The sequence below is a fragment of the Lagopus muta genome, chromosome 26 (assembly GCF_023343835.1).
Source record: "Lagopus muta isolate bLagMut1 chromosome 26, bLagMut1 primary, whole genome shotgun sequence".
Lineage (NCBI taxonomy): Eukaryota > Metazoa > Chordata > Aves > Galliformes > Phasianidae > Lagopus > Lagopus muta.
In genome coordinates this window covers 1,423,166-1,446,822 of record NC_064458.1, presented here as the reverse complement: position 1 = coordinate 1,446,822, position 23,657 = coordinate 1,423,166, and the positions used below count along the sequence as shown (strand labels likewise).

The following is a 23,657-nucleotide window of genomic DNA, read 5'->3' as shown; positions in this document are numbered from 1 at the left end:
CGCGCGGGGCGACGGGAACTGCAGTCCACCGAGGGCGGGGCGGAAGTGACGTACGGGCGGGTGGCGGAAACGCCGCCGCGCGAGGGTTTGTGGGAGTCATAGTCCGAGCGCCCTCTGTCGCGCAGCTGCCTTAAGGGCTTGGGAAGGAGCGCGGAGGCCGCAATCTCACCTCAGCGAAGCGCTCCGCTCCCTCCTTTCCTTTCCGCCCCGAGGCCTGCTCGGGAACTGCAGCTCCCAGAGGCCTTTGCGGCAGCTCCGTCGCGCTCCGCTCCGCCCGGGTTCAGCGCGGTGCATGGTGGGACGGCAGTTCCAAAATGGACCATCACCACCACCACCACCGGGATGCTCCGGGTACGGCTTGGCCTTTTTGTCCGCCTCCTTCTCCTCCCCGGCCCACCTTCGAGGACTCCGCGCTCCGCAGCCTCTCGGCCCGAAAGGAGCTCCGCGCTCCGGCGGCTCCTCCCGCTGCAGCGGGCGGTAATCGCGTCCCCCCCTTATTTTTTCCCCCTTAGGGAAGGCCAGTCGGTGGTTTGGGGTCGCGCAGTCGAAATCGGCCAAGACGACGGCGAATATCCTGCAGCAAGAGGAGCTGATAGCGCAGAAAAAGAGAGAGATCGAGGCCCGGTTGGAGCAGCAGGCCCGGCAGAGCGCGCTGAGCCTGCAGCAGCTGCCGCTGCTCGGAGAGTGCGTGTGGGAATGGGGTGGGATACGGGATGGGGGGGGTTGTGGAGTACAGGGTGTGGGGGGGATGTGGGATATGGGATGGGGGTGGGATGTGGGGTGAGATATGGGATACGGGGTGAATGTGATGTGGGGTGGGATGGTTGAAGTGGGTTTGTACAGGGGGAGCAACGTGGGAAGAGGCCTCATGGGCACTTGAAGGCGATGTGGAGGGGTTGGAGCTGCTCGTTAGTTAATGAAATGTTGGGAATGGCAGCAGTGGGCTCTGTGCGTTTAGCAGGTCTGCCCAGTGTTGTCACATCGTGTTAACAGATAGGTGCCTGTGGGAATCATAAAAGGTTTGGGTTGGAAGGGGCTCTTAAAGGCCATCTGGTCCCACTTCCCTGCAGTGAATGCCTGCAGCTCCATCAGCACTCAGAGCCCCTCCAGTCTGACCCTGGGTGTCTCCAGGGTTGAGGCATCCACCACCTCTCTGGGCAACCCGTGTTCTGCTTCACCACCCCTTTCTTAAAGAACTTTTTCCTTCTCCTCAATTATCATCTTTTTGCACAACCCTAACTCCCAAGAGTCAGTGCAATTCCACCAGTAGCTGCTTGCTTAGAGCTCCAACTGTGCAAAGAGAAATCCTGTTTTAATGTGGTGGGAAGCATAGGTGGATGCTATAAGCACCAAGTGGAATGATTGTTGTGCTTCTGAATAGCTGTATTCTCAAAATCAGGTGCCAGAGATCAGTAATTTTTGATTTTGTTCCCTGTCCAAACTAAATGTCTATGAGGGGACTGGGAAAGTTGTCACTTAACCATCACCTGCTATTTTTTTTTCCTGTTTAGAGATGACGGGACTGAAAACGAAGCCTCTGTTTCCAACAAGTTTGTCAATGATGGCAGTTTCCTCCAGCAGTTTCTCAAGCTGCAGAAGGAAAAGTCGAGTACTGGTAGGTCGACCTCTGAGCAACAGGAGGCCTTCCTTCTCCTGATGGTTCCAGCTTTGTGTGAGCTGCCTCTGGGTATATTCACTTTAGAAACCTTGCTGTTATCTGTTAGCAGCATGAGTAAGTCCTCAAGCAGTGGTGACCCCTTTAGGTTTGGATTGAAGTCTTCCTTCAGGATGCAGTAGGAACGTTTGCACTTCTTTCCACCTGTAGGTGCTGTAAAGACAAGCATCTTTTATTCTTATTTTTTTTAAGCTTGGATCTCACTTTGTAGCAATCACCACAGTTTCACTTAGTTATGAAGCTTTTGCCAGACAATGTCTTTAATTTACTCTGAGAATGACGGCCTGTTGCAGATGTGTTACTGCCTGAGTTGTTGTTTATAACCTGCTGAGATAAAAACAGTAAAAATGCACAGGAATTATTTTCCCCCCTCATTCTTTTCTAAGAACCTCCCCCAAGTTCTACTAATAACTCGGCAAACGCTGCTGCACCAAATGTTGGGAAGAAACCTTTGCTGTTTGGGAAGCGGCCCGGTCAGGTCCTGAGCAGCATGCTGCAGCAAGCGAAGAACTACTCCCATTCCAAACAGACCCCAGTCGTTAACCGCCTCAGTGTGTTTCAGTCGCCAGATGAAGATGAGGAGGAAGATTATGAGCAGTGGTTGGAAATCAAAGGTAAATGATGTTCAAATGATGTTCCTTTCTGTATTTGGTGGCTCGGGTTTGCTCACTGTAGAGATGCGAGTCGAAGCTTGGAAGGTCGATTGGGCTTTTCCCTTGTGCTGTGAGTTGTCAATAAGGTTTTTGGTGTGCAGATTTCTGGGTGGAAAAGCTGAGGGTTGAGTGCTGTGAGGGAGCAGCTGACTGGGATTATTTGTTTGGCCTGAGGTGGTCATTTGGTCATTCACTAGAGTTGGACTGGATCTGTTTTACATCTAGGAAGGTTGTTTTCTCTGAGATAGCAAGGCAAGCAATTGAGAAGAGGGGGGAAAAATTGCATGCATAAATGAGTAAAATCACCTACAAGTCACAGAAGTAGAAACAGGTAAATTCCAAGTTCCTGCCTCTTCCTGAAGCCTCAATAGAAAAACGCACTTCAGAGGTCTGAACTGCTTGAAGAGGATATAAAACCAAGGAAGGAAATAGCAGCACTTCAATAAGCAATAGGCTGAGGAGCCGGAGGGCAGATTTGGTCAACAATCTGAATTTCACACGGATGTGCTAATCAAGTATAAAATTAGATTGGTGTTGCTAAAAAGTCACACTAAGATTTGTGTCACAATTCCTTTTGTTGCGTTTACCAAACACGTCTGGCTGTTGCTGTGGGATTTATTGAAACGTAATCCTGGCAGGTCTGAACACGAGCTTGAAATGTACTGCAGGAATGTGAGAAGTGGCTGCTGAGAGTGAAGATGGGACCTGGACCCTTAATGCAAAGAGCATGGGTTCAAAACTAGTCTAGATCAGAGCAAACGCCTCTGCTCCTGGACACGGTGCTCTGTGTTCAGCTCCACACCCAAAATGTCATTGTGGAGACAAACGTGTGTTTTGTTTCCATTGCATTTGGCCTGTGTCAGCTCTCCAGCCACTGTCAGTGGGTTCCTTTGGCACAGAAGGAAATGCAGCTTTCTGGAGGCTTCCCCTCTCCATGTCTCTGATGGGATTCCCTCCATGCGAGGGCTGGGACACAGGTATATGTCAGTAGGAAGAGCTGTAGCTCCAGCTGCACAAGAGGTCTCTGCTGTCCTGTTACAGAACAGTGGAAGCTGGGATTTGTAATGTTTAGCTGGCAACGTTGTCCTATTCCTCCCCACCATGCGTTCTGTGTGGAGTGGAGTCACCAGAACCAAACTACATTCCAGTTGAAGCTGTGCTCTGAACTGTTCTGATGGCATTTTTAGGCTTTTTCCTTGTGCTCAGAAATACTCACTTCCTAGCAGGGGAGGGAGGGGGGCTGGCTGTGACGTCAGGATTGTGATTTGTACAGCTGGGTAAGACCAGATCCCCCATTTCATCCTTTTTCTTCCCGTTCCCGTTCTACTTTTGTCTGTCGCCGTGGTTCTTAGAAGTAATGTGCCTGTTACCTGTTTGGTGTGTGAGTTGAACCCCAGTACTGACAGCCTGCTTAAAGTTTTACCCCCAGAGGATGCGGAGACCCGCCAGGTGGTGGAAAAGCTGGCTAGGTTCGTGGCTGAAGGGGGACCAGAGTTAGAGAAGGTCGCTATGGAAGACTACAAGGATAACCCAGCGTTTTCGTAAGTCTGGAGCTGTAACTCACCTGCCAGAGCAGGGCACCATGCCTTTGTAGGGGGGCAAATATCAGCCTTGTACGTGTGGTTCTCACAGGGGAGGGGGTTTGGTTTAATTACTGCTGGGGGGATTTGAGCTCTGTTGTGTGTCGCTGTTTTTGTTTTGGGGAACCAGAGGCAGGAAGCCATAGGTGGTGGTGCTGTGGGAGCAGATCAGTTAGGTAGGAATACAGCCTGGGAGTTCACCTGGCCTGTGGGGGAGCTGGGCTGCACCTCAGGGCTGAGTCTGCCTTCTCTGCCATCGCTGGCTGAGGGCAGAGGGCTCCCTGTGTGTGCGAAGGACAGGCTGTTATTTGTGAAGGAAGACAGAACGTTTGGCTACAAGTCCTTGGATTAAAGCTGGGGGTGTTTACACGTGCTGGAGGCAGCCTAACCCACGGTTTGAGTGCATTCTGAGTCATTTCTTTATCTGGTTCTTTGTGTTCAGGCTGTTTACATCCCTGGGGGATTGGTGTTGTTTTTTTTTATAGCTGTTGCTGATTCGTATTTTTTGCCTTTTTTTTCCCCTTCATCTCCACCTTTAGGTTTTTACATGATAAGAACAGCAGAGAATTCCTTTACTACAGAAAGAAAGTGGCAGAGATAAGAAAAGAGAATCAAAGTTCTCAGGCATCCTCTTCTCAGAAAGGTAATTAAGACTGAGATCTGAAGAATATAAGTTACAGAGTTTGTTTGCCTTCTTCGCTCTCTGTGTGACTGTAAAGGTGTCTGGGAACAGTGGGGATGGATATTTGGCTGTCTGTTCCTTAAATGAAACTGCAAAATGTGTGGAGATGGTGACCTCTGGCATCAGACTCCCAAGCCCACAGTGTATTTAAGCACACTTCATGGAAGGGGCTTGTTTCAGTCCTGAAAACACACTGAGGAAAAGTGCTTGTTCTCACATGTTCTTATTGGATTTGTTACCGATGAGAAAGGTTTATTTGAATGTAATCCTCATTTCTGCTGCTGTTTCTCTACCTGAAGCCTTTGTTTCCTGCTTGGGACGTAATCCTTTGCAAATAAGGGACTGATTTCAGGTGGGAGAGCAGCAGAAGTGGGTGATCTGCCAACAGAAAGGTGCTGTGGGCAATGGAACAAGGTTAACTGCATTAGAAGACCAAAATTGTTGTGGGTGAGTTGTGGTCTGCAGGCTGGGCATTCAGTGCTTCCCTTCCAGCCTCTGTTTCAGGCCTGTTGTCAGATTCCCTTTCTATGGAAACGAATATTAATGCAATTTAGCTGCCATGCTGATGAGCTAACAGCCCAAACAAATGGTGGCTTAACAGACTGTGGGCTGAAGGAGCTTGTTACCAATATGCAGCTGCTAGTGCAGCCTGGAAGCTATGAACACTATTATCCATACTTTACAAGTGTGCAGTACTGAATCAAGGGAAGGTTATGACTTATAATCATGTCTCTGCCTCCTGGTCCTGTACCAGCATGCTGGTACTGTGCAGGTAGCAAACTCCTATAAGGCTGTCCTGGCTAAATAACCTGTTTGCCTGGCTCCTTGTGAACACCAAACGTGCTTGAAACACTGAAGCTCTGAGACCTGTGTGCCTTTGGACTGAGGCTGCAGCAGTTGCCTCTCCCATGTGAGAGCTGGGATCGTTCCACGGTCCTGCAGCCCTCCCCATAGCGGCTGTTGGGTGTGCAGTGACACTGCATACACGTGGGATTGTGTGTTCCTACTTGGCTGCTTTTTCCTCCCATTTACACCTCTGGACTTCAGAGGCAAAACCTTTAATGAGAGTTAATTGTGAGTGCTGAGACGTGATATTATGGAGAAGTGCCTGACACGAGGAAGTAGGACTTCCTTTGCCGTGCAGAGCAATGAGTGCCCCCCTTTGAACACAAAAGCTGGCCTGTCCCTTAATCTGCTCTCATCTAGCTGCTGGCACAGAGGATGGTGCTGTGTGAACGAGTGCCCCTCTGCTTCCTGTTGTACAGCTGTAATGCAATGTCGTGTTTCTGTGATGTAAACTGTTTGCGTGTCGTATTTCTCAAAATTAAACTCGACCTTTTGCCCTTATTCTGCTCTTGGGGTTCTTAGAACAGATAGGCTTTGACTGTTGCTTGTGTGAGTTGGGCCCAGTACTGACAGCCTGCTTAAAGTTTCACCCCCAGAGGATGAAGAGACAAAGAACTTTGCTGAGAAACTCGCCCGGTTCATAGCAGACGGGGGTCCTGAGGTGGAAGCAATTGCCTTGCAGAACAACCGTGAGAACCATGCTTTCAGGTAAGGGAAGAAGCCTGCAGCTGGGGGTGAGGTGGGGCCTTGGGGGTCCTTTTCTTTATGGAGGGATAATGGTGGGTGTAAATCTGACGTTACAGCTATAAGGTGCTTTACAATTCGGGGCACAGAGAGAGAGAGGAATCGATTTGCTTTCTCCAGAATTAACTCATGACTTCCACCCCTCCCACCTGCTTTCTGCTGCAATCCAGTGGTATAATTCTGACCTTTAAGCTCTTCCCTATAACTGAGTCCTGTTGTGAGCCCCCATCCACCCCTCACGCTGCTGCTGCCCAATTAATTTCCTGGGTTGCTCTTTACACAGCATCTTTAATGTACAGGTAGCTCTCCTCCACCATTACATCCCCCTTTGGAATATCTTTTTCAGTGCATCAGATGTGAATCGTTCTCTTTGGTGCTTACTGGCAGCTGCTCAATGGCTCCCCTTGGTGTCATGCAGGTTTTGTTCTGCTCTTACAGACGACGCCGTGTGTTCTCTGGGAGCAGCCTTGTGTTCAGCAGGCCTTATTTTGCTGCTGATATTTTGGCTTTTTATTTGCTGCCTCCTGGCCCTCTTGGGTCGTCTCCTTGTTGTGAATTGCATTCAGCAGATGTGCTGATAGCCGAGCTGCTCCCTGATTTACTTGGAAACACCGCTGTGGTCCCACCTGACCCAGGTGAACCCTACCTCCTCTGTTGGGATTCCATCAGGTGGATGGACGTCCTGCCCTCTGCTTGCTCCTGCAGCAATCCCCGACCCTGCTACTCAAATGGAGGAATGCAAGGTTTAATTCAGTGCATTTCAGAGTGTCACTGAACTGCTTGTTGCCTGTGGCTGTCGTGCAGCTAGAGATGGGGGAGGCCTGTTGTCTCCTGTGTCTGCTTGTAGGAGCAGGCACTGTCAAAAGGAGAGGCTAGATCAGATTTTAAACTCTTCCTCTGAAGCAGGAATGTTGCAGAGGCATTGGGAGCAGACAGAGTTTCTGCATGAAGTGTTTAAATTGGAGGGAGCCCAAAAAGAGTGTTTATAATAAACAAAGTGTATCGTCTTTTTTGGGTTTTTGGTCTTTTTTTTTTGCATAGCTGCTAGACTGAGGATTGTTCATGTTCTTCCTACAGAGACTAAGGAGTTTTATTTTACCCTAAAGGTCAGAGATGCCTATTTCTGGAAGGAGAAACAACTAAAGAAGTATTTTTATTGGGTATGAAGGAACAGGAGGAGGAATCGTGGTATAATGAAGCAGCCTGTTAGTATCAATTCAAGCTAGAAGCACAGAGGGCTGGGAGCAGTTTCTTTAGGCAGTGGTTTGGCATTCTCTTTGGTAAAGCTGTGAATGTTTCCTTCCTTGAGCTGCAACCCAACACGTTGTGGTGCCCCTGCAGTTTTCCCTGGTTCTGGGGGATGCCTTTGCATTCCCACAGCGCGGTGCTGTTGGCGCTGTGTGCTGATGTGGCGCTGTGAACAGCCGTGCTTCACCCAGGAGTGGGAAGCAGCTTCCTGCTCCCAAAGCCGCGCCGTTCGCCTCGCAGCAGCGCGCAGAGCCCTGCGTTACACGCGCCTGCACACGGGGTGGTGCTGGAGAGCAGCAGCTCCTGGTAGGAAGGGGAAGCGCTGGGCAAACTGCTGTGCCCATCCCCGGCTCTGACTGCTGCTCCAGGCTTCTTCCTTTTTCCCTATAGGTTTTTATATGAGCCAAACAGCAAAGGCTACAAATACTACCGGCAGAAACTGGAGGAGTTCCGGAAGGCCAAAACCAGTGCTGCAAGTGCTGCAAGCGCTCCCGTGCCTGCAGAGCCCAGTCTGAAAAGGAAGACCAGTCCTGAGGCGTCTCCATCCCCCCTGTGCTTATCGTCTCTGCCGTTACCTGCACCCACCACACCTTTGCCTTTGCCCTTACCCCTCCCTGTGCCCTCACCTTTGCCCTTGCCCGTCCCCTCGCCCTTACCCGTGCCCTTACCCATCCCCACACCGCTGCCCGTGCCCTTACCCGTCCCCCAGCCGTTGCCCTCACCTTCACCATCATCCTCTTCAACTCCACCTAATCAGACGGCTACAGCTACTGCTGCAACAACCACTGCAGCTGCAGCAGGCACCACTAAAAAGAAGCGGAAGAGCAGGTGGGGGCCAGAGGAAGACAAGGTTGAACTGCCCCTACCGCAGCTCATCCAGCAGCTGGATTCTCCCTCCCCTCTGTCAGGTTAGTGGCTCTGTGGGTTGGGTTGCGTACCTGTTTGTTCCCAGGGAGGGCTTTCTGCCTTAGCTCAGCTGGCTGCATAAACAGAAAGCCCAGCAAGTCTTTATCTCCTGTTGTAATCTCCTTGGTCGCCAGCCCTCTGTCTTTCAGCTGGGTCCAGCAGCTAACTCTCCCTGTGTGGAAACCCAGATAAACCACTTTATCTCGCTGACACCGGGGATTGGATCTTATCGTTCTTCAGCTATCTCTAAAACCCTGCTGTGCTGTAGCTCATTAGAGCCTCAGCCTCCACGCTATTTAGGGCTATTTCATTTCAGGAAGAGTCTTCAGAAAACAAATATCAAAGCTGAACTGTGCTTATTCCCCATGGCAGGATAAAATCCCTGGGCAGCACTTCCATCTCACTCTAACTGATCAGAAGGCTAAATAAGAATAGCTGTTCCCCAGGTGCTGGTGGGCACAGTGTAACTCCCAGTTCCAATTTATACCCATTTTGGTTCATTTGATTACAAGTAGGCATTGTAACCCTCATCCAGTGCTGAGGCTGATGCTGGTGCTGCTTCACCTGCCAAGTTCACTGGGGGGTGCAGCCGTGCTGCAGTGCTGGAGGTGGTTCTTCCAGCCCAGGCTCTTGCAGTGAGCTTGCAGAGGTTGAACTCCTGTGGCCCATCTGTGTGTGTGCAGGTGGGTAATTGGGCAGGCAGTTAGAGATGCGTGCAGAAACTGAGTCACTCGAGGACAGCAGATAGGTGCAGATGTTTTAGATGATGTTTTTGAATCCTTTGTTCAGTTGGTGTGTTGTGGGGAAGGGGTGGCAAAAGGAGCAAATGAAGATGCAGGGTAGGCAGCCGGTGTTGGCAAACAGAGAAAATGAAAGGTGGGAGGCTAGAGTCGTGGGAAAAGTAATAAGTAATAACAGGAACCTTCCCAAAAAGCAATAGCAAAATGGCTGAAATGGGACAAGTAGCAGAAAACAAGGTATAATTTGCTGAGCTGCAGGGTGAGATCACATCATTCTCAGCACATGGTCAGCCTGTGGGATTCTTTGCTCCATTGGATCAGTGGGCCTTCTGCTTAGGCTGCGTTTCAGAGGATGAAATTGCTCAGCCACTGATAGCTTTGATTGTTAGGCCTGGGCGAGATGTTGGGTTGGCAGTGTGTCATGATGTGTTGGTTCTGCAGAGATCAGGGAGGAAGGGCTCCATCTCCCCATCCGGCCCTTCAGATGGAGAGGAAGAGGAGTTCCTATGCAGCCTGCTTTTCTGATCACTGTCCAGTACAGCATTCCTGTCTCTGCATGTCATACGTGCAGGACAAGTTACCAGGCTGGATGGATCCATTTGACCTTGAATTGCTGCTTGTAGTAAGCCAGAAATCAGATACTGAAGTCTTATTCTGTGCCTCTAGAGTAACTTTTTTTTTTCTTGCAGACAGTAATGAAGCTTAGATGAAGCTCTGATAGCTGGGCAGGCGCTATCAAAACAAGCATCAGATTCCATCTTAATACCTCCTGCTGCAGTGGGGGCCTGCAGGAGTATCCATGTGCTCAGTGCAGCATGCTTCCTGCTGAAATCTCCCCTGGCTCTTTAGCCTCCCCTTAATTAGACAGGGACTTGCTAGCTGTGTTCACGCTCACTTTCCACAGGGCTTTGTGTCAAGCAGCAGAAAAGGACAGCAAACAATTTGCTAGGCATAACAAATCAACCATTAGTGCCCTGTTAATTGCTCTGCAGGGGGAAGGGGTGTTTTATTTGTTGCTCGAGATGGGCTAATCTCTTTCTAGAGTTAACATCTTCAACCTGACAGGTGGAGAGAATTCCGAGTTAAACTTGTTCTGTGCAAGGCAGGTTGCACAAGGTGCTCTGGTCCCTAAATGTCTGTGTCTCAGACCTTTATCCTCAGCATAATGCACTGAATGTGGTGGAGGACTGTTGTGATCCTTTTTCTGTCTACTCGTAGTAATAAATCAGTATTGCAGAGTGGAGAAAAAGTAGCTCTTTTGGACAGAAACAAGGTTCCTCTTCAATATATTGATGTCAAAGCACTTAACTGCATAGGTGCTGCAGGGATTAATACATCTGAGAAGCTGAACAGAGCAGAGATACTGCTGTTAGTGAACTCTGTGGACTAATGGGATACTGCAGGCTGCTGTTAGAATATTCTGAAACCCAATAGTGGGTTGGTTTGAGTCTGATTCCTTTTAATTGAGTACCATCTTCAGGCTGCAAAGCAAAAGTTCAGGCACTTCTGTGCTGGGATTTCTTCTGCTCTTCTTAAAGGATGTTTGGTTCGGCTCTAATGAGCTCTTTGGACGTGGGGAAGGGATGAACCTTCAGGTAGCCTTCTGCCAGTGCTGCAGATAGACTGCACCATTAACCCTGTAGGCAAAGCTGGTGTCATTGAAGGGAAAAATGCCCTTTTCCCAAGCCTGCTGGGCGTGAGGCTGAGAGCAGCTTCTCTTTTGCATTGTGTTGCCTGATGCTAGCCTGGTGTAAGGCACCTATAAACCATATTACCTGTTTTTATGCAAACATGTTGACTGATCTCTCTTACTAATAGGTTTTTCTGTCTTCAGATGTAGGCTTTGGGCGGAGCTTTGCTTTTCTATCAACTTCTCTGTATTGTGATGCTTCGGGCCAAGCCTACAAAAACATCCCTCTGAGCTGAGCTGCTGCAGTGGCTCCTTCAGCTTCATCTCAGCACAAAGTCTGCAAGGTGCCACAGAGCAGGCAGACGAACCAGATGAAGCTTTAGCACAGGAAGCAGCAGTGGCATATGCTTGCTGGGATGTGAGAGAAGATGCTACGGTCTTACCTTTCTCCTTTAAGGTGGTTATATGTGCTGGCAGACCACCAGCTCACGGGGCCTCTGGAGCCATGCCTGGCTCTTAGCCTGAGTGTTTATGCAATTCAGAACGAAGCCAGAGAGCTGCTGACCTCTGTGAAGGGCAGAGTCTTCCTCGGTGCATTCAGAGAAAGCTTTCCCATGCCCTGAGACAGGAGGTGAATCCTTGGCGAGGGCTGGTGCTGGGCTGCCTCGGCCTCGCATCGCGTTTGGAGCCAGCTTCTTATTTATAGCCACTTCCACATGGAGCAGCGGATCGCGTTCCTTAAAACAGTCTCCAAATCTCACTGCTCTCCGAGACAGAAAATCGGGCTCTTTGTCAATAGCAGACAGGTCCATTTTTCTATTTGCTCTTACTTCTTGGGAGCTGGAAATGCTTATCCTGGTGCCGGGCCCAGGGCGGCGCCGCCGATTGCTTCCTGCTCTCAGGAAGGCTCTTGCAGCCTTTTACATAACTCTTCCTGCAGAGTTGACTCCCATTGCTGGCACAGAGGCTCTTGCTGTGCGAGGCAGCTGGCTGTGCTGCTCCATGCTCTCCTTGGGAGGCTGGAGTTGAGGAAGCTGCTTCCCAATTGTGGCACGCTTGGCCAAAAGCGAGTGGGAAAGGAGGGAGATAAGAAGGCTTGGATCAGTTGCCCTGGGTGAGAACAAGGGAAAGGCAGAAGCCAACTCCTGGGGCCTGATTAGCATGCTGTGCAGATGTTTGGTGTCACGAACAATGCTCCTGTTATTATTGGGCTTCATAATTAATAGGTGATGAATAATTAATGAAGCGTCATTTAGCTGCAGTCTGGACGTCCGTTTGAATTGGGGGTTTTGCAGTCATTGAAAAGAAAATGATTTTTTTTCCCTTGTGTTGCAAAATGCAACGTGCTTTCAAGTGTGGTTGCGAGTCTTCTTTTAATCCCTTCAATATTTAAGTGCTGGGATCTCAGTTCTGAGGTGCTGTGGAGGGAGGGGAGCTGCCAGTTCTGCTAGAAATTCAGACCGTGTTTGTAAGGCAGCCTCTACTGCAAATCTGTTCCTGCAGCTCCAGCAGTGTTCCTGGTGCCCTTTCTCATGGTGCAGCAGACATCTCTGGAGGTCCCTTCCAACCCCTACAGCTCTGTGATTCTGTGTGATTCTGTGACACAGAGGCATCCCCACTCCTTTAATGTGTGCTTTGAACTCAGAGTTGTGTGGGCACTTTAAATCAGTTCCCTGCCCACAGAATCTTAGTATCTCATTTCAGAGCTTACCTGATGCAGCAGCGAGAGTCATTCCAAAGGAGGAGCCTCCAAATGAGATGCTGCAGGAAAAGGAGGGTGCATCGGTGGGCTGTCAGGCTTAGATTGTCCCCTCTTTGAAAGCCAAGCAATGCTCTCCTTCAGCCTGCAGGAGCTCACATTCCTTGGGGATACCTTCCAAAGCAGCACAGTGCTTGTGTCTTTATTCTAACATGGTCGTTCGCTTTTCTTTGTGAATGAAGCTGCTGTTTATACAGTAATCAGCAGGCACTCAGTGCACAGGCTGGCAGTACGGTGACAGGCTCAGGTCTGCATGGGATACAGTCAGAATAATTATCCCTCCTGGCCGGGGTTCACAAGGAAGCCTTATGAGGGGAATTAGGATGAAAGGAGCGATGATTTTTCAAGCATGCCATATGAAATTGCCATGCAGAGTGACCTCTGGGGGGTGAGGTGTTGGTTCCCACTCTGCAAATGTGATCTGGGCTGGCAAAGGCACTGCGAGCTGCTGGCTTTCCTGCCTCTGCCTTCGAGTGGTTGCTCTGCAGTTCAGAGTCTGGATGCAGCAGTTCTGAAATGGGTCTGAAGCTTCACAAGGAGCTCTGGAGATGTGGCTTCGCCGCCTCGATGGCTGTCTCTGATTTACCAAAGTCTTTTGCCTGTGCTTCTTTCAGTTCAGGACCTCAAGGGCCTCGGTTACGAAAAAGGGAAACCAGTTGGTTTGGTGGGTGTGACGGAGCTCTCTGAAGCCCAGAAGAAACAGCTGAAGGAGCAGCAGGAGGTAATGCCCTGAAATGCTTTCTTTATTGGTTTGTGTGCCTGCGTCTCGTGCTGCAGCTTTAGGTGGGAGAACAGAGGGGCTGATAGCAAAGAAAGTCCTCCACATAAATCTCTGGGATTTGTGCTGAATGCCTGAGAATCGGCTGGTGCTGCAGTCAGCACAATTATCTTAGAGGGCTTTGGGGAATACGAGCTAAGCCAGCCAATTGCTGTGCTACCAAACCCAAACCCAAAATCTATAAGGTCTGTGGTGTCTCATCTGCAGCTGGTTATGTATTGCTTTAGCAGTGGGGAGCTGAGGGCGTGCGTGCAAGCTGTGGTGGAGTGAGAGCAGGATTTGCTTTTACTGGAACATGAGGGTGATGTTCAAACTGTGTGGGGACGACGAGGTGGCAGAAGTCCTCAGTGCTGAAATCAAGGTGCATCTCTTGGAGGAAGCAGCACGCCTTGCTCCTGTTGGAGCTGAGAAATGAGTGGATCAGATCAAGCAGCCGTGCTGCCCCCTGGGATCTGAGGTTGTCATCCCTGCGTTCTGGGAGGCAGCTGGGGTGGGGGGCTGTGCTGCCTGTGTGTTGTTCTGTGTCGCTGAGCGCCCCGTTGCATCTCTCCTAGATGCAGCAGATGTATGACATGATTATGAAGCACAAGCAAGCCATGCAGGAAATGCAGATGATGTGGGAAAAGGCAATTCAGCAGCACCAGCACGGCTACGACAGCGATGAAGAAGTGGACAGTGAGCTGGGAACGTGGGAGCACCAGCTGCGACGCATGGAGATGGACAAGACCCGAGGTGTGTGGGGAGCTGTGAGCACCCTGCTCTGCAGTTGTGCAGAGGCCTCCAGAGGGAGGTGTTTGAGGTTCTCAGCATGGCAGTCACAGGGTTGCTGGTCGCTGATTTGCCTCCCTGTTGGGTGCAGTTTGTTCCTGGGAGGTGTTTTGCTTCTCAAATCATCTGAAACTCCCAAGCACAGAATGCTGTGTAACTGCTGTTTTCACTTGTGTATCTTGGGCAGAGTGGGCTGAGCAGCTGACCCAGATGGGCAGAGGGAAGCATTTCATTGGAGACTTCCTTCCACCAGACGAGCTGGAAAAATTCATGGAGACATTCAAGGCTCTGAAGGTAAAATAGCAGAGATTTCCCAGGGCAGTGGCAGAGCTTCAGATTTGTCCTGCAGCAGTGAGGGTGGGACCTCAGGCCCTTTGTCAGAGCAGGTTGCTACCATGCAGCTTTGAAGTACTTCTCCCCTCACCACGGGGGCTGTGTTCCTTCTATAGGTTTTCACTCTTGGCAGTGGTAGTAAACTGGGAAGCAAAATGTTTGGGTGGTGTTTGTGGCTTAGCTGGGATTAGAGACAAACCTCTCTGGTTCCCCACTGTTTGTCTGCAGTTCCTGTTTAAAACAAGTGGTGGCTGATGCCAAGCAAGGCAAATTCAAGTTTTTATCCAGACAATTGCAGTAGGTAAAAGCATAAAGCACACAAAAAGCTTATGAAAAAGACCTCATAGCTGTCGATTCTTCCTAAACTGTAGAACTTCTTGATGCTGGCGTCCTTGATGATGTTTTCTTGCAACCAGCATGGGTTCTTCTGTTCCCTGGAGATCCTTGTTTATATAGGAACCGTATCTGAAACTCGATTCAGTGAGCAACTTGAAATTCAGAAGCTGAGTGTGTCTCAGCCTAATCTCACAGAAGCATTCCCTGCTTCTTGCAGGTTGTTACAGGGCTTGCGTGACTGTGCAGTGCTTTATCATTTACCTGTTTTCTTCTCCGTGTTTGTGCAGAAATAGAGTCCCAGGAGATTGTGCTGGTTATTAACTGTTTGCCAGAACAGTCTTAACTCCCAGTAGCTGGAGCTGATTTTTCTCTCCCTTGACCCACAAGCAGGTCTGTCTGCTCACGTACAAACCAAACAGCTCTGCCTTTTGTCTTCCTGCAGGAAGGACGTGAACCAGATTATTCTGAGTACAAAGAGTTCAAACTGACTGTGGAAAACATAGGTTATCAAATGCTGATGAAGATGGGCTGGAAGGAAGGCGAGGGGCTCGGTTCGGATGGACAGGGGATTAAAAACCCAGTCAGCAAGTAAGCAGAGTTCTTCTACTATTGATTCAGTCCTTTCCTCTTAGGCTGATAATTGATGCTCCTGCTCTAGCCTACTGGAAGCAGCTGCAATGAATGTGGCTGTAATTCATCACTTGCACGGAATATGGAATCCTCTCAGCAGAGGAGGAAAATTGTTTCTGATTTCTTTGGGGTTCTCTCTCTGCCAGGACTGAATTTGTTCCTGTTACCTCAGGCAGGAGGTGTGAGCTGAGCCTGGGAGCCTTTTGTTTCCAATCTCAATCAGCCTGGTTTGTTTTTTTTTTCCTGAGGTTCCTGCTCTTCACTTTCCCCTCTGTTACACACAGATAGCACCATGTGTGCCCCTCATCCCTCCCAGGACATGCCTCTGCATTGATTTAAATCCTCAAGAGGATCTGAAGCACTCCTGGTGCCTGCTGGCCGGCCTCTGGCATGCTGTGGGTGGAAGGCAGTTAACCATCATGTTCCTGGTGCACCCATGAGAAAAAACATTGAGCCTCATAGCAGCAAGCATTTTGTGTGGTTGTGCAGCTCCTTTTTTGCACGGGGGTTTACTGACTCCATCACACTTTGTAGACAATAAAGCTTCAGTAGAGTTCCATCCGAAAATAGATGAACGTATCTTTTTGTATGGATCATCTGTTGGTGGCATATGCTGAACTTCAGAAGCAGCTACTGGTGATAGGAAATGCTCTGAGTTATTTTTTAGCATTAGATCCTTTTATAAATAACAGTTGTTTGTTTGCTGCCTAATATGAAGCATCTCTACAAAGCACTTCTTTGCTTACTGCAGGAAGATCTCTGGCTGTGCAATTATTTGTTCAGAGGAGACCTTGATGAAAGATCCCAGTGTTCAGAGCAGCGAGGCTTTAAAACAGCAGAAGGAAAGATGCTTCTGTCTGTCACAGGGTTGAAGCAGGGTTGTGCTTTGCTTGGATTTGCCATCTCAGAATTGCTAAGGAGGTGGCAGTGGAGGTAGAGATGAGCTGGTGTCACTTCTGGGTTGTTGTGGAGTAAAGGAGGTTGAGCAGCTGCCTGCCTCCATCCGTGAGGCACAGACCTGCAGCTTTGGCTGCCTGAGGTTGCTCTGCTTGTCCAGCATTGCTGGATGGGGGGACAGTATTTCTGCTCCAGCTCTAACAGGGTGAGCACACACAAACTCACAGTGCTGCTTCCAACATACGACAGCAGGCATTTGAAAGGACAACGCAGAGGCACGATGAATTTGCTCCTACCTGCCATCTTGAGTGGGCATTTCAGGTGAGCTGCCCTGCTTGCTTCCCTCAGCAGCTTTGTTCTGCCTTTCTGAACAGGGGGACCACTGCTGTGGATGGTGCTGGCTTCGGCATCGACCGTCCTGCAGAGCTGACCAAGGAGGACGATGAGTACGAGGCGTTCCGTAAGCGCATGATGCTCGCCTACCGCTTCCGCCCCAACCCTCTGGTAAGCAGGGCAGGCACACAGACAAAACCACCGAGCTATCTGATAAAAGGCAGAAGAGAGAGGAGTGTTTCCAGTGGAACTTGAACCAACAGATCAAATTCTGTGAACGTTCCTTTGATTCATTCTCATTCCGAATTGAATTCCCATTACCCGGCGCCTGCCTGCGTGCGTCTCCTCACTGCGCTTCTGTGATGCAAAGGATGCTGGCTGTGGTTTGATGTGCAGACACCAAGTGTAGGTGCTGCACACAAAGGAGGCAGCTGGGTTGTCCGTGAATCCCTGGCTTATTTTGAATAATTGTTTTCCTGCCTGTGAAAGGCTTGCAAGCTCGCAGTTGCCTCTTAGTTTGGCGTGCCAGCGCATCCAGAGAGCTGCCTTTGTGCTTAGTGATGGGAAACCTCAGGTTTTGCTGTCAGAAATGTCACGTTTCAGTGGCTTTTTCAGATAATGAAGCTCAAAACGCTCGTTGTGCTGTGAAGGCGGCCATTCTGATTAATTTCCCTTTGTTATTCCTTGCAGAACAACCCACGGCGACCTTACTACTGAGAATGTTTTTGGGACGGCGTGTTTGCCAAACAATTGTCATTTTTTACTGTGAAAATGTTATGAAATCGCATTATCATTCTCTTCTTTGCTGATACTGATGACTTCCTGAGGTCACGGTGCCATCTCTCAGCCGGGAGAAAGGCTGCAGGCCTGCTCACCACGCGCTTCAGGGCCGCCATGGCCGTTGTGAGGAGGCCTGGGTGGCATCCAGAGGGGCAGCGGAGCGGGTGAGGATGGAGACGTGAACGCAGTGCCCTGCTGAGAACCAGGGCAGCTCCAAAGATCCCCGCAGCATCAGGGGCTCCGATCTCAGCGCTGTGTTACTGACAAAGAATGCGTTCCTCGCGTAGCCGTAGATCCTTTGTTCTTCAGATGTGCAGCCTGTGCTGCTCCTTTTTAATTGCAGAGATAAAAAGGGACTGTCTGACCCTGCGCTGGGGGCTCCTGAGCGGCCTTTATTCCCTGACAAACTGAGCTCCTGTGCTGTCGTGAAGCCAGAAGTGCAGCCTGACCTCCAGGCGACGTTGCACAACCAGTGCCTCCTCATTGCACCTCTGCCCTCCAGAAGAGGAGGTTGGGAGCAGCGCGTGGAGCTGAGGGGCAGAGGGGATTTCATTCAGCTTCAGAGACAGCGGCCTCGTGCTTTGAACACTAAATTCACCCACAGCTTCTGAGCAGAACGAGCCACCTGTGTGCATCTGGACGTGGGTGACAAAAAGCCAAACTTTGCTCCACAGTTTATCAAAGGCTGTTGGGATTTTGTTGTCACAAAGAGAAACCGCTGCAAGTACAAATTTCCCTCGTTCATTCATTCTGTAAATAAAATAAAGCTCATTTGTTCCTTAGTTTTTAATCAGTGACTTACTGGGCAGAGCGCTCTCACCATGGCTGCCCCTGGATCCATTTCATCTCCGAGAAAACAAAGTTTCTGCTTGTTTATTTGTTTTGCCTTTCTTTTCCCTCAATCCAAATATTTGGGATGTGATTCTCTTCTGTTCATTTCTCTTCACGTCCCCCAGCCCAGGGCTTCACTTTCAATAAAAACATCTGAAACTCTGAATTCAACAGGGGTTCCTTCTGAGCAGGGGGGGCTGTGGCTCCATGCAGACACTGAGCTGCCATGGGAGCTCGTGGGGCCCTGAGCATCACCTGCTCCTGCTGCTCTGTGCCCAGGGCTGCGCTTGGTGCAGCTCAACAGGAGGGAGGTGGGGAAACAAAGATAGGGGACCGGGCAGGAATTCTGCTTAAATGGGGAAGGTCAGTGTGACCTCAGTGTGACCTCAGTGTGACATCTGGGCTTGCTGGCGTGATGGCAAAGCTGTCTGCCTCCCTTTGAGGCTGAAGCAGGGGTGTCTGGTTTTGGCTTGCCTGCGTAGTGTTGGACGATCAGGATTCATCCTGGACTGCAAATGCCATTTGTAGTTACTGTGAATAAAGCAACAAGGCTTCTTTTAGCATTTATTTATTAAAAAGAGGGCGGCGAAACCATGAAACCAAGAGGCACGTGGAGATTAAAGCCGTTCCTCCTCGCGCTCTTGTTATCCCTTCCCATCCCCGAGTGCCCACCTTCCTCCTGCTCCCATGGGCTGCTTTCTGGGGGGCAGGGCTGCGTTGTCCCTCCCCAGAGCCGAGCTCCACGGTGAGCTGTGCGGCCCGCGATGCTGACGAAGCAGCGCTGCGTGCCGCCTCCCAGCCCAGGGCAAAGTGCGGAGCTCTTCCATCGCTCCCCGAACCGCGAAGCGAAAGGGCAGCGAAGTGACACAGTGGCAACGTTTGTGAAAGCGTTGGGAAAGTGGGGAAAGGTTGAAGCTTCGGGTTCTGCTGAGCGGTGCGGGGGTTCAGCAGAGGGAAGAGCTTTTGCTGCAGCAGGGCTGAGAGGAGGAGGTCAGAACGGTGCTGGGCTCACAGCAGGGCACGGAGCGCAGGGCTGCAGCGCTCTGCTCGGCTCCGTTCGTTGCTGACCCGCTCGTTGGCTTTCATGCACTTTTGCTCTCCCCTGCATGCTGTGAAGAGCCGTGCCCTCCTGGCGCCATTAAGTGCTTAAGAGCTCCAGCACGACTTGGCTATAACATATATACGTACATATAATACAAACCGATCCCCATTTCCGGAATGAATTGGAAAGGGGGGAAAAAAACCCAACACACACAAAAAAAAACAATAAACACAAAACCACCCCAATTCTCAAAGCCCCCGGGTTCCCCTCTCCCACACTGCAGCTCCCACATCCCAGCCCCGTACCGGAGGGACTCTGAGCCCCCTCCCCTCCGCGCACCCCCCCTGCTCCCCGCTGTCGCTTTAAGGGCGCTGTCTGTGTCCGGCCCGGGGCCGAAGTCCGTCGGGGCTGCGGCGGCGCTCCGGGGATGCAGCTCCGGGCCGGGCCGGGCGCTCTCGCCCCCCCTCTGCTCGCCCTCCCCGTTTCTCTCGGCCTGAGCGGCGCTGCGGCGTTGGCGGAGTGAGTTCGGTGCGGGGCTGCACCGCTCCGGGCCGGGATGGAGCAACGGGCGGCGCGGGGAAACGTCGGGGTTTGGACAATGCCGCGGACGCGGGACGGTTTTGGGCTCCGGGGCGATGCCGAGGGGGTTCGGTGCGGCCCGGACCGAGGGTCGGGCTGCGGTTCGGGTGCGGGATGTTCGCTGCGCCCCGGCCGGGCCCGCAGAACATCCCGCTGGGCTCTCATCCCGCGGCTGCGTTTGCGGTATCGGCGGATGCGGGGCGGCTCGGGTTCGTGGCACAACGCAGACTTGGGGTCACCCAGGCCCGCCGATGGGGTCGGGGCGCTCAGAGCTTCCCCCTCATAACGCCCAGCCCCTCCAGCGCTGCTGCCTGCGCCGCGCGACCCCTCCGCTCACCTCCGTTTCCCCCCCCCCCGCCTCGGGCGTTGAGCCCCGGCCCCACAGCTCCCCAATCCCCTCCCATGGCCATCAAGGCGGGGTTGGTGCCTCTGCCCCACAACGGCCCCATCCTCACCCCCTGTGCCCGGCAGCGGACCCGCAGATGCTGCCCCGTGGGGACGCAGCCCCGTATGTCCCCCCCCCGCCCCATCACACAGGGTGACGTCTGACGGTGACCGGAGGATCCCTCCTTCGTGCTGCTCCAGCACCGCTCTTGTATTTGAATTCTGAATTAATCATTCCAGGGGAGTAATTAGTCATGTAGTAATTAATTATACACTACTAATAATGCACTTATGCGTTGACAGTTAAATCATTTGATTGTTTTGGTGTTGGTTTTTTTTTTTTAATGAGTATCGGTCGGTTTTGGATGCCCAGAGTGTGCGGGTGGGGGCGGGGGGGGGGGGGGGTGAAGACAACCCCAGCCCCACTCAGAGCCGCTGCGATGCCCACCCCATCACCCACCCCTCCCCATCCCATCCCTGCCCCCCTCCCCGGCACAAAGCAAACGGGTCGGGGGTCTTTGGGGTTGCGATGGGAGTTTCCTACAGGGTGAGCTGTTGGCACGCAGCGATGCCTTTGTGCTCAGCGAGCGGCGCTTCCCCTGTTCCATTTCTTTGGTGCTGCGGTTAAAGGCTGGGGTAAAAAATGCCGTAACGTGTTCAGAAGACACGAGAGGCAGAAGAATTGGCTGGAGCAGACCCCTGCTAATGCAATTCCCCCGGGAGGGTAGCAGTGAGCTCAGGACGGGTTTGCCTATAATATGTTTGCACTCCTCAGACAAATCTGCAGTGTTTGTCTTCTCATTGCCTGTTCATTTTATAATCAGCAAGCTGGATGGGGGAAATGAGGCACACGGGGGACACGGGCCCCCCCTGCCTGACCCCCCTTCCTGTCCTACAGCAACACACTGCTGCTGGTGGCCGTGCTGCTCCTTGCTGTGCTGCTCGCCTTCGTCTACTTTGCCAGTGCTGGGAGCTACTTCCAGGACCCCCTGTTCTGCGGTGAGTGCCGGGGCTCCCAGCACCCCCAGTCCCCCCGTTGGGCAGTGGGGTCACACGCTGAGCCCTCCCTGCTGCTTCGTGCAGTGTTCGTGGTGTTCTCCTTTGTCTCTGCCATCGATCTGATCATCTCACTGGAGGAGGATGGCTTCATTTCGGGTTTTGCAGAGGTCTACGTGAGAGAGGTACAGCCCCATTGCAATCATTGGAGTGGCCAAAAGCAGCACCCGACTCATCCTGAGGGGGTTTGGGGATGGGGAAGGTGCTCACCCCCACCTTGTGACGTCTGCTGTCTGCTCAGGGTGAGCCGTACCTGCGCACAGCACACGGCATCATGATCTGTTACTGGGATGGCATCGTGCACTACGGGCTGTACCTTGCCATGATCACAGCCATGAGCCAGCGGTGAGCGGGGCCGGGGGGCTGAGGGTGGGGGGGGGGGGGTGAAGGGGGAGCTGTGTGCTGGGCTCTGACCGCACTGACTCTGCAGGAAGAGCTATAGGAGCCTGGGTCTCTTCTGGCTGGGCTCTCTGGTGATGAGCATCCTCGTCTTCCTGCTTGGGAACCTGATAGGTAATGGGGCTGTGGGGGGGATGCCAGCACCAACAGCACCCCACGCTGTTGCCCCAGAGATGAGTGCTGGGCAATGTGCTTCTCTCCCCCCACCCCACGTCCTCCTCCTCAGGCAAATACAGCTCTGACATCAACGCTGCCTTCCTGCTCAATCTGCCCTACGTCCTCATCCCCATCTGGGCGGGCAGGCGGCTCTTCCAGCAGCCCAGGGCTGTGCCGTGCCTCACAGCGGAGCAGGTGGGCACCAATGGGGCAGGGGCTGGGCAGCACCGACCGTGGGGCATCACCATGGGGCAGAGCCCAGCACCACGGGGCATCAACAACCCTTATCTCCCCCCCAGACCGAACGGGAGCAGCGCAGGTGGCTGCACCAACGGCCCCACGACCTGGTGCTGGTGCTGGTCCTGCTTCTGATGGCTTCCTTCACCTTCTTCAGGGGGATGGTGAGCGCCGGGGGGGGCCAGATGCGCCATGGGGAGGGGTTGGCGGGGGGCAGACTTTGCACTGTGGTGGGCTCCTTGCTGCCCTTGGATCCGTGCAGGTGGTGCTGGATTGCCCTGCTGACTCCTGCTTTGAGTACATCTACCAGCACGAGCCCTACCTGCGTGACCCTGTCGCCTACCCCAAAGTGCAGGTGAGTGCGGGCGGTGGGGACCCCTGTGCCACCCAGGACACAACGACTGCTCCGTCCCTCTGCTCACAGATGCTGATCTACCTGTTCTACGTCCTCCCTTTCCTCTGCCTCTGCATCTACGCTCTGCTGCGCCCGGGTTGCTCCTGGCTGCCCGACTGGAGCCTGGTGTTCGCTGGGGCCATTGCACAGGTGAGGGCGAGGAGCTGGGGGGGAAGGGGAGGTTGCAGGTGGGCACCCGCCCTGCATCTGGAGCAGCTCCCAGAGCTGCCTCTACAGCCCGATAATTAATTATTCCTCAGTGGATCTTAATGGAACCGGGGATGAGTTTGCCAGAAATAGGCTGGAGCGAGCCTGCAGCCTATAGATAGGACGTGGGGCAGAGCAGAACCCCTCGGTGCCACCCCTTCCTCTGTCCCCAGGCGCAGTTCTCCCATCTGGGCTCCTCACTGCACTCCCGCACGCCCTTCCCATACCAGACCCCCGAAGACGTCTGGTGGAGTTTCTTCATCACAAACGTCCTTTATGCGTTGGGGCCGCAGCTCCTCGCCCTCCGCTGCCTTCACAGCCCCGCGTTCTTCCTGCCCATCACCTCCAGCAGCCTGCAGGGGGGCAAGAAACACCAGTGAGCTGCCAGCCCCTCCATGGGATGCTGCTGTGGAGGGGTCCCATGCGATGCCCCGGTCCCTCCGGTGCCCCCCCGTGGTCCTGGATGCGCTGGGGGGACTCGGCGAGCTCTGTGTGCGGCTGGGTGGCCTGGGGGGGGGTCTTAGTGGTGGGAGTGATGGACCCCCTCCCCTCCCCCCGTCCCACCCGTGTTCTGGTTGTTGGGATGCAGAAGCATGGAGCACGCCACAAAAAAGAAAAACTGTTTACAAAATAAAGGAGTTCGGGTCCGGCTTTGTAACACCGGTGTGTGTGCACTGTGTCCCCAGAGCAGCTGCCCATGTCCCCCTCCCGTGAAACCCCCCGCCCCCCCGGCCCGTGCTGCCCTTGCCTTGCCCTTGGTGCTGGGGATGCGGCAGGGAGGGGGGACTCTGCGCGGAGCGGGGATGCACGCGGGGCTCAGAGGGGTGCATGCGTGTGTGCGGGGCTGTGCACGCGTGTGTAGAGCTGTGCAGACGTGCAGGGATGTGCACACGTCTAGGGATGCCCCGCGGGTGCCCGTTCACGTCCCGGCCGATTTGAGGGTCCCCATCCGTGCCCCCTCCCCGGTGCTGCCCTTGTTCTAAGGGACGGACCGGGGGGAGGGGGGGGGGGGGAGGTCGCCCTGCCGAGCTCCAGCCCCCCCCGGGGGCCGCCC

At 52.7% G+C, this 23,657-nt stretch overlaps 3 protein-coding genes across 3 annotated transcripts in view; 2 read left to right on the top strand and 1 right to left on the bottom strand.

Moving 5' to 3' along the window:
• Window positions 1–7,657, bottom strand: part of GATAD2A (GATA zinc finger domain containing 2A) — a 67,302-nt gene extending 59,645 nt beyond the window's left edge. The window contains exon 1 of the mRNA XM_048927249.1: window positions 7,647–7,657. The gene's annotated coding sequence lies outside the window, so the exon portion shown is untranslated. The remainder of the gene's footprint in view (window positions 1–7,646) is intronic.
• On the top strand, window positions 95–18,330 carry SUGP1 (SURP and G-patch domain containing 1). Its single transcript, XM_048927242.1, has 14 exons — window positions 95–351; window positions 513–684; window positions 1,512–1,615; window positions 2,062–2,289; window positions 3,746–3,869; window positions 4,448–4,551; window positions 6,021–6,144; window positions 7,819–8,336; window positions 13,078–13,184; window positions 13,796–13,973; window positions 14,197–14,303; window positions 15,121–15,266; window positions 16,580–16,709; window positions 17,229–18,330. The coding sequence occupies exons 1-14, from the start codon at window positions 315–317 to the stop codon at window positions 17,253–17,255; spliced, it is 2,106 nt and encodes a 701-aa protein (XP_048783199.1). The 5' UTR covers window positions 95–314; the 3' UTR covers window positions 17,256–18,330.
• A 1,252-nt stretch (window positions 18,331–19,582) lies between these two features.
• On the top strand, window positions 19,583–23,117 carry TM6SF2 (transmembrane 6 superfamily member 2). The gene is made up of 10 exons (XM_048927477.1): window positions 19,583–19,710; window positions 21,053–21,153; window positions 21,238–21,335; window positions 21,452–21,555; window positions 21,641–21,723; window positions 21,836–21,960; window positions 22,065–22,166; window positions 22,265–22,357; window positions 22,427–22,546; window positions 22,777–23,117. The coding sequence occupies exons 1-10, from the start codon at window positions 19,619–19,621 to the stop codon at window positions 22,981–22,983; spliced, it is 1,125 nt and encodes a 374-aa protein (XP_048783434.1). The 5' UTR covers window positions 19,583–19,618; the 3' UTR covers window positions 22,984–23,117.
• Window positions 23,118–23,657: the final 540 nt, after the last annotated feature.